Raw genomic sequence first — 10000 nt, 5'->3', positions numbered from 1 at the left:
GATGCAGATCCAAGCATGTACTAGTGTAAAACTTAAGAGTGTTGATTAGCTGGACTTCAGTTGCTTTGCCTGAAAAAAAAAAAAAGAGATGGGAACAAGAATAGTTAACTGCCTCGGAGGGTTAAATGAGTTAGTACTCATTTCTCATGCAGAGTGAGTGCTTGGTAAAACACTTCACCAGGGGCCAGAGAGATGGCTCAGTGGGAAAAGGAGATTGCTGCTAAAACCCGAGTTTGATCCCCGGGACACACAGGATAAAAGGAAAGATCCTTACATACATGCATACATGCATGTACCATGGCACATGGCACGCACGCATTGTATACACACACACACACACACACAAACACACACACTCCCCCTCTCTCTCTAAATTAATTAACAAGCAAACAAGTTTCCATCAAATTATCACTATGTTAATTTTTTTTCTTTGTGTATGTGGTCTATGTATACCTGTGTAGGTGTGTAGGTAGGAGCCATGTAACATCGTAATACTATTTATTCCACTTATTTTTCATTTTGGTTTCTCCTGAGACGAGGCCTCATCTAGCCCAAGTTGGCCTTCAAACTTGCTATAAACCGAAGGTGACCTTGAACTACCTTCCTGCCTTCACCTTCCAAGAGCTGGGGATTACAGTTGGGTGCCACCATTTCTAACTTACTTGGCATTCTTATTTTAAATTAACTCGTTTTCCTAAAACCTTTTCAGAAGTGTGGTGACTCGAATAAGTTTGGCCCCTATAGGCTTACATATTCTTAGGGAGGGGCATTGGGAGGTGTGGCCTTGTTGGAGGAAGTGTACCACTGGGGGAAGGTTTTGAGGTTTCAAACGCTCAAACCAGGCCCAGTCTCTCTCTGTCTCTCTCTTTCTTCCTCTCTCCCTCTCTCCCTGTTTGTCTCTCTCTGTGTCTCTGTGTCTGTCTGTCTGTCTCTCTCTCCCTGCTGCCTGCCAATCCAGATGTAGAACCCTAGGTTCCTTCTCTAGCACCAAGACTGTCTGTGTACCACCATGCTTCCTGCCATGACTATAATGGACTAACCCTCTCAGTCTGTAAGCCAGCCCCACTTAAATGCTTACTTTATAAGAGATGTTGTGGTCATGGTGTCTCTTCACAGCAATAGAAACCCTAAGACAAGAAGTTTATTTATTTGCTTGCTTGCTTGCTGTTCTGGAGGCCTGAGAGACAGTGGTCATGGAGATGACAGATGTGGCTATAGTCAGGATAAGCAATACTAATGGAGCCGAGAGGGCTGACAGGCAGACAGGTTTTGAGGTATAAACCCAAGGGATGAATCTAGGAAGATCTGAGCTGTGAGCCTGAGCAACTGAGTGCCCGGTAGTTCACTCAGAGACATCAGGGTCTTTGTTTGTTTGCAGGGAAAACTCAAGAGTTTCCTTTGTGGCATAAACGTTGGATACCTGAACTTCTGTTGGTATGGTCTAGTCGTCCTGGGAGGACGCAAACATCTCCAACCATAAACTCTACGACTGGGTGGTTGGGAGAGTAGGCTTTTAGGATGGTGCTCAAAAATAATAAAATAATAATAATAAAAAAAATAATAATGCAAAAATGACCTCTAATGGTGGATCAGCCTGCGGTGCTAATCCAGTGGAATACGCGCTGCCTGCTCTGCTGAACTATTTGCAGGTGTCCCTGGTTCTAACGCGTTGGGGAGGTGGGAGGGAAAAGCCAGCCTCCCACTGAACCATTGCCCCAAAAGCTGTCCTCTAGTGTCAACAAAGCGAACCCCCTTGGAGGAGCTGTCCGCGGTTCTGACCGCGAGCAGCCTCGTGGTTTCCGGGGTGCTGTCCGGGGTGCTGAACCGCAGACAACGCGAGATCAAGTGGCCGCTGTTGGGGTTTTTGTGCTCTGTCCGTGGTGCTGAACCACAGAGAGGCGCGCGAGGCACTAAACCGCTTTGCTGCCGTGCGCTGTCCGCGGTGCTGACTCACGGCGCCAGGAACCTCAACGGCGTGGCCTGACTTTGGGGCTGATTTTATGCAGTATTACAAGAGAGGCTTCCTCATCCGCCATACAGAAACCATAGGAGAAACCTTTTCTGTTGCTTGGAAACACCGCTCACTGGGTACTGTGGAGAGCGTGGGACGGAAGCTAATTAAGACAAAAAAAAAGTGCAGAGTCACTTCAAAGAAGCACCTCTAGTTCTCAGCACAGTGGAGCCTCGCTACACCCTCAGTAAGATTTATTAACAGCTTTCAAATCTCTCCTTGGAGAATATGCAGAAAGGGAAACAGAGAAGAAGACCTGACCCTTGTTGAGGCTGCTGATCATCTCGAGTGCCATGGGAGTGAAAAGTGCCCTCATGAGTTCTTAGTGGTTTGGTTTGGTTTTTTGTTTTTATATGGTGGGGTGGGATTGGGGTGGGGTGACGAGAAAGGTACGGTTTCTGGGAGCTAAGGAAGCGTCTGCTCAATATGCAAAGAACTTACCAGGAAAGTTAAGTGAGGTCTGTTATTCAGATTCCCAGCACCCATGTGAATGCTTAGTGAGCATGGAAGCCTGCCTGAATTCCCAGTGGTGTGGAAAGAGGAGACAGGAATTCATTCCCCTGCCAGACTGCAAAATAGTGAGCTCTGGGCTCAGCCAGAGACCCTGCCTGGATATACAAAGGTGGAGAGTGCTTGAGGGAGACATCTGACATCACCTTTGGTCCTTCACACGCATGTACGCCTTGACACATGCATGCACCCATGCAGTCAAACATGCAGACACCCAATACAGACCTATGTGTTCGAAAAAGAGACAGGGGTGTGATGGCTAATTTATAGAGGCAAATCATGACTACATATTACTGTGAACGTTTGAAAACATGAGGCTGAGTGGTATGTTTTTAAGCTAAAAATGCTTCGGGTAGCTATACTTTAAAAGGCAACCAAAACTGTTTGGTGAGGTACCTTGGTTATCATCTTTTGTACTGCAGTTGATGAAAAACAGACCCGCTGTTTTCCGTCAGAATTAGCTTGGAGTTATGTGCGTTTTGAATTGTGTGGGCTCTTTAAGAACAAGTCGCTGCAATAAAATCCACCCACACACTGGAAGCTGATGAATGAAGGAATGAATTCCTGAATGAACAAGGATTTGATCACCAGGAATGGCCCCGAGGAGTGGTCCAGCGGCAAAGACATGAGGAACCTGTGTCCTAAAATGCACCCCCCCCCCAGAGAGCGGAACCCACTTGCAACACAGCATTAACGCTTTTAAATTATTTTTCACTTATGTCGTGGAGGTCAGAGGACAGCTTGAGTGTTGGTTCTCTTCTCCCGCTCTGTGGGTCCCAGGGATTTAGCTCAAGTCTTCATCGAGATTGGCAGCCAGTGTCTTTACCTGCTGAGCCATCTCACCACCCCTTGAAGCTCTTCCTTCTCCTGACTAACCCGTCAATCAAATGGCTGAGTGCCACGATTTTCTCATTTCCAGAATGAGGAACTGGACGGACACAGGGGACTTGCTGAGAGCTACTCAACTGGGCTCGCTATCTTCTCCCTCTTACTTCTCCAACCAAATTTCAAGTCTGCACTTGCTTGCCATAAGGTCTTCTGCACGGCAATGGGAGCTCTGGTCATGAGGAGTTTCTAAGCCCCCCTGTACCCCGTACCTCCACACAGTTCACCTTGGTAGCACTGTGTTCTGTAGAAGGGATAATGATGTATGTCTTCCTCCTGCAAGCTTTCAACAATTGCAGCGATTCTCCAAGTACTATCATGGTTAGAGACACCTACTAAAATATTACTCAGTGTATTAACTCTAAGCCCTAGATTCTCTGGGTCACACCACCAGGAACCACAGAATAATAGCAAGAATCTCAAGGTGACAGACACCTAAAACAGTTGGACACCTCACATTCGCAATCAAGAGTAGACAGGAATGATGGCAAACATCCCTACTGTCCAGCAGGCTAGGACCCAAGCTCAGAAAATGGTGCTGCTCCAGGTGCAGCACTCAGGAAGCAGAGGCAGGTGGATCTCTGTGAGTTCAAAGCCAGCCTGGTCTACAGAGTGAGTGCCAGGATAGGCTCCAAAGCTACACAGGAAAAAGAAAGAAAGAAAAGAAAAGAAAAGGGTGCTGCCCACAGTGGCTAGGAATTTCCACACCAATTAATGCGATCACCCCCCACATACATACATTGGGTTGGCCTGTGTATGACAGCTTCTAATTGATAATGTCCTCCCAGGATATCCAAGGTTGTATATAGTTGAGAAAAGCTATCCCGCCAACCTCTGTACACTTTGTGAAGGATTCTGACTCAAATGGATTGTTACATAGTAGTATATATAAAACCAACATTTTCTGAGATTCTTATTTTCCACGCAGTCACCAATGCTAGAGATTGTCAGATACCTACAATTCAAATTTAATTCTTTTCGGGGGTTATATACCATCATCACTTCAATGTACATTTCCTTGAGTACCAATGAATTATTTCCAGGAAATGATCCTGGAAATTTTCCACTAACTGGATATATTTGATACCGCCTTGCACTACTTCAGTTGCCAGTGTTGCTGCTAAGGCTAAACTCGGGGCCTTGCCCATCCTAGACAAGTGCCCCTGACTTTGGGCCTCATCCCAGCCCTGACATACTACTTTGAATATCAAAGACTACCCCCCTTTTTACATGTGCTGTCTGTCTTCAGTCTCATCTCTGACTATCAGGTGTTTTTTTTTGGTGATCGCATGAATTTCAAAGAACCAATGTTATCTTCTGGGTTACCTGTAATGCTTAGTTAACTCAAGCCACGGTTGCAGTACTGTCAGTTTTCCCTGTGCTTCAACATTTAAGTCTTCAACAATAACGTAGCCTTTCACTAGTGTGACAGGACAAATCGGTTTTTCTAGACAGGGAAGTGTCCCAACGGGATCTGGTTGGCAATGGGAAAATCTGACATTCAACACAGGAAACCTGGAAGCTCCCCGCACGCTGAGTAGCACTGCCCAAACCACAGATGATTTGGGCTGGTGAGATGACACAATAGGTAAAGGTGTTTTAAGGCCTGACAAAGCTGAGTAGATCCCCAGATCTCACAATGTGGCAGTAGAGACCCAACTCATTAGAGTTATCCTCTCAATTTCCACAATGCTATGTCACCCATATGTCTTCATGCACGCACACATCCATTCATACATCTCTCTCTCTCTCTCTCTCTCTCTCTCTCTCTCTCTCTCTCTCTCTACACACACACACACACACACACACACACACACACACACACACACGAAATTGAAACTCACCCATTCTTGGATAACTGCTGGGACATGGTACTACTTGGATGAAAATATTCTTAAACTGTCTGTAGAAATGGTTGCACAACTCTTGTGAATACACTAAGAGCCACTGAATTGCATACTCTTTAAAAAATTTAAGGTTTATTTATTTTATGTATGAGTGCCCCATCTGCATGTACTCCTTTATGACAAACTCACAGAGGGCGCCAGATCCCACTAGAGATGGTTGTGAGCCTCCGTGTGGTTGGGGGGAACTGAACTCAGGACCTTTGAAGATTACCCACTGCTCTTAATTGCTGAGCCATCTCCAGCCCTGAATTGCACATTTTAAGTGGAGTCTTATGCTCCCTTTTCACATTTGCTAGCAGCACAGAGTATACGGTGAGAAGGGACTTACATAAAATTGCATGCTCTGTGAATTATATCTCAAACAAAAACATGCACATAAACCAAAAAATATATATATAAAAACCTACCTTTAAGGTTCTTTTTTCTTTCTTTCTGTTTTGTTGTTTTGTTTTTTCCCAGACAGGGTTTCTCTGTGTAGCCCTGGCTCTCCTGAACCTTGCTCTGTAGACCAGGCTGGCCTCAAACTCACAGAGATCCTCCTGCCTCTGCCTCCTGAGTGCTCAGATTAAAGGTGTGCACCAACACACCCAGCTACAATGCTGCTGTTTTGGTTTGGTTTGTTTTGGTTTGTTTTGGTTTTTGGTTTTTCGAGACAGGGTTTCTCTGTGTAGCTTTGGAGCCTATTCTGGCACTCGCTTTGGAAACCAGGCTGGCCTCGAACTCACAGAGATCCGCCTGCCTCTGCCTCCCGAGTCTTGGGATTCCAGGCGTGTGCCACCAACACAGGGCTCAACGCTCCTGCTTTTAAAGGTTAAAGCATTGGACCACACTTTAATTTGACTGTATGGTTATTCATCCACTGAGGCTTTCTCACTTCTTAAAAATACTGTCCCCAGGTAGTCCTACCTGCTAACAACAACAAACCGCTGTTTCTGGTTGGCTTATTCTGTCAGATGAGTGTGTTCATCAACAGTGTTAGTTGTATTAATTATTTGCATGCTTACAAAAGGAATGGTAAACCACCATTTCATCTCACAGGCCACCTTTACGGCTGCCTGGTAAAGCAAAGGCTTCTCTCTGCTCCTAACCTGTAGGTTTCCTAGTGTTGCCCTGCTGTCTTTTCGTATTACAGCTCAATATAAGCAAACTAATTTTTAAGGCAGGGTTTCACTATGCACTCCTGGAACCCACTATTTAGACAAGGCTGGCCTTGAACTCCCAGAGACTGGCCTGCCTTTGCCTCTCTGCCTCTGGAATGATGGGGTTAAAGGTATGTGCCACCACCACAGCAAGCCAAGGAAATGTGTACTTCCATAGCTAGCTAACATCCATTTAGCACTAGGTATATACCCGGCATTGTGTAGTAAGCCTTTAAAATGTGTCTCTTTTTTTCCAAGGAAGTGTTTTAAATGGAAAAGAAACATGATCTATGTTTTTATTTTTAAAAGATAAAACTAGTTATAGTGCTGAAAAGCACTTGAGGCACAAGACGGACAATACTTTCATATTATCACAGAAACAAATAGCACAGCTGCGTCCTGCAGGACAATGATGTGTCATGGACTGGTACAAAGGAACTTGGGAATCTGAAACTATACGGCTTGGTGGCTTGAGAATGAGAAAGAAATGCCTGAGGATGACTCTCCAAGATGAGGACATGACGATGAGCAAGACAAAGCCTGCCTGAAGGACTTTCCACATTCACATTCGTGGGGTTTCTCTCCTCTGATGTGGAGGTAGGTGTGGCAGCTGGTGAAGACTTTACTACACGGCTTATACTGGTAAGGTTTCTCCCCGGTACAAACTCTCCAGTGTTGAGTAAGACGAGGGTTCTGACTGAATGCCTTCCCACAACTAACACATTCAAAGGATTTTTCTCCTGGGTGTATTCTCTGATGCTGAGCAAGAAGGGCTCTCTGGCGGAAGGCTCCCCCACACTCAGAACATCCACAGGGCTCCTCCCCAGTACCAATTCTCTGCTGAGGAGTTAGGGTTGCTATTTTGTTAAATCTTTTCTCACAGTCATTACCTTGTATCTCTTTTTTTCCCCAAAGTCTTGTTTGTATTTTTTCATAATTGAATGTATTTTCTTTTCTGTATCAATAGTGTATATTCTCTCTTCCATGGGAGGGAGATCTGTAGTAGATAAGATAATGAATCCCTATGGAAATCTGTATGACTGATGGTCTCATTTTTAAAATGTGTTTTTTGATTGACTCAATTTCCAGTTTTTACCTAAGGTGGAACATTGCAGAGCATACTTTGTAAGATTTCCACAATTATTGTATAGGAAATTTTCTCTTCATTAATGTCCCAGGCAGTGGTGGCACATGCCTCTAATCCCAGCACTCAGGAGGCAGAGGCAGGCGGATCTCTGTGAGTTCAAAGACAGTCTGGTCTACAAAGTGAGTTCTAGGACAGCCAGGACTGTTACACAGGGAAACCCTGTCTTGAAATAAAAAACAAAATAAATTCATGAATAAATATCCTGATTTGGACATAATTCTTTAGTCACCCACATGTACTCCAGGTCTGAAAGATATTGACAGTCATTTCCTTTAATAAATGCTAGGAAGAGCGGGTGTTGGGTGGCGCACACCTTTAATCCCAGCACTCCGGAGGCAGAGGCAGAGGCAGAGGCAGGCGGATCTCTGTGAGTTCGAGGCCAGCCTGGTCTCCAGATCGAGTGCCAGGATAGGCTCCAAAGCTACACCTGATAGATGAGAAAGAAACTGTGGAGATCAAGTTGCAAAAATGTGACTCAGAAACACACCTACAACACAGAAAGCAACAGACAAGACAGAGAAACAGACAAACATACCAAGAGACTGAGACCAACTGACCAGGTGTTAAGTGGGAACCTAAAAACACAGCTGAGAATTCCTTTCCATTCTGGATCTTCAAATTGAACACAGCCAGCCAATCTGGCATCATTTTCCCCAGCCAAAGCCATTCAATTAACAGGGATTTACAGGGTATGTTGCATACTTAGTATTCTTTTTCGAATTTTTAAAAATTTTACTTCATATGTATTTTGGCTGCATGCCTGCCTACCACATGAATGCCTGGTCCACGGAGGCCAGAAGAGGGCACTGGATTCCCTGGGACTGGAGTCAGACTGTTGTGAGCCACCATGTGAGAGGTGATAACAGAAGTGGACCTTTGGAAGAGCAGCCGGTGCTCTTAACCACTGAGCCGCCTCTCCAGCCCTTGAAGGAACCTTTTAATATCATATCCTCATTAGCAGGAATTAATCACTGTCTCTTCTTTGCCTCTTTCTAGACTTCTAGTTTACTAAAAACAGTAGTCATGATAGTCACTGCAAAAATAGTAATTATTAGTGTGGAAAAGTAGATGTTTGGGCTAATTAGCAGTAAGTCTAAATGCCAGCTCTGTGGCTCCAGAAAGACTGGATTAATTATCTTTTTTTGCTTTTAAGATTTATTTTTATTGGGCTGGAGGGATAGCTCAGCCGTTAAAGGCTAGGCTCACAACCAGAAGTATAAGATTTATTTTTATTTTATGTGTAAGGTGGCTGCATGCATATATGTGTACCGTGTGCATGCATGGTGCCTGTGGAGACAGAAGAAGGCATGAGATCCCTGGAACTGGAACTATAAATGGTTGTGAGCCACCATGTGGTTGCTGGGAATTGAACTCAGGACCTCTGGAAAAGCAGCCAGTGCTCTTAACCTCTGAGCCATCTCTCCAGTCCTTTTAATACTTTTTAAATTTATTTTAATTTATTTTTATTTAGTTTTTTTTGTTTGTTTTCTTTTTTTTTCCCAAGACAGGGTTTCTCTGTGGCTTTAGAGGCTGTCCTAGAACTAGCTCTTGTAGACCAGGCTGGTCTCGAACCCACAGAGCTCCTTCTGCCTCTGCCTCCTGAGTGCTGGAATTAAAGGAGTTCACCACCACCACCACCACCACCACCACCAGCGTAATACTTTTTTAATCTCCATAATCTGTCAAAGAAAGTAGGGAGTATCATCACCATTTTACATATCAAACCTCTGGGAAGACTTCTTCTTCACAAATCCAACAGCCTATAAATAATGAGAAATGGACACCATGCTAGTGTGCTCAACCCCAGTACTCTTTATTCAAGCAGACACCACAAAATAGACCTCCCTCTGAAACTAAGTCAAGGTTTGATGAGGCCAATTCCTGTAGAAGCTATATTCCCCAGAGGCTGTCATTTTCATACAACAAACGGATTTCGGAGAATTGTCAGGAGACCGAGCTCTCAATTTGCAGTATGACAAATGAGTTGTGATGAAGTCCCTTGTTACAGGCTCTGACATGTTCCTTTAATTATGAAGGAGGAAAGGGGCTGAATTAATTCTGAACTTCCTTTTTAAAATATTTACTTTACTCTGTGTATGTATGTGTGTGCCTGAGTGTGTGTACGTGCACATGTATACAGGAGCCCAAATCTCATTCTACCGTGACAGTATTAGGATCTGGCGGGTGAAAAACTAAACGCTGATGACTTTGAACAGCAGTAGAGCACTCGGAAGAAACGTTCTCATGGCTGGCACTCACTCCCCTAAATCCTGGGGCAACACAAACACCGAGAAGGCAGTGTCTGGTTAAGTGACTCTGGCAAGTCAAGGCCCCTTCCTGAACTCATCTCTACCCTATAAACCAAAGTGACCCTCCAAATCTTTAGACTGCCGGTTACCAG

The 10000-nt window shown here is 44.6% G+C and overlaps 1 protein-coding gene across 1 annotated transcript in view; it reads right to left on the bottom strand.

Annotated features, from left to right (window-relative positions):
* The window catches only part of LOC118239329 (zinc finger protein 805-like), a 573173-nt gene that overhangs the window by 562622 nt on the left and 551 nt on the right, over positions 1 to 10000 (bottom strand). Inside the window, exon 2 of the mRNA XM_035449183.1 lies at positions 6997 to 7289. Coding sequence (XP_035305074.1) covers positions 6997 to 7289 — 293 coding nt within the window. The remainder of the gene's footprint in view (positions 1 to 6996; positions 7290 to 10000) is intronic.

The sequence above is a fragment of the Cricetulus griseus genome, chromosome 9 (genome assembly GCF_003668045.3).
Source record: "Cricetulus griseus strain 17A/GY chromosome 9, alternate assembly CriGri-PICRH-1.0, whole genome shotgun sequence".
Classification (NCBI taxonomy): Eukaryota; Metazoa; Chordata; class Mammalia; order Rodentia; family Cricetidae; genus Cricetulus; species Cricetulus griseus.
The sequence above is the reverse complement of the archived record's forward strand: the minus strand, read 5'-3'. Positions and strand labels throughout refer to the sequence as shown.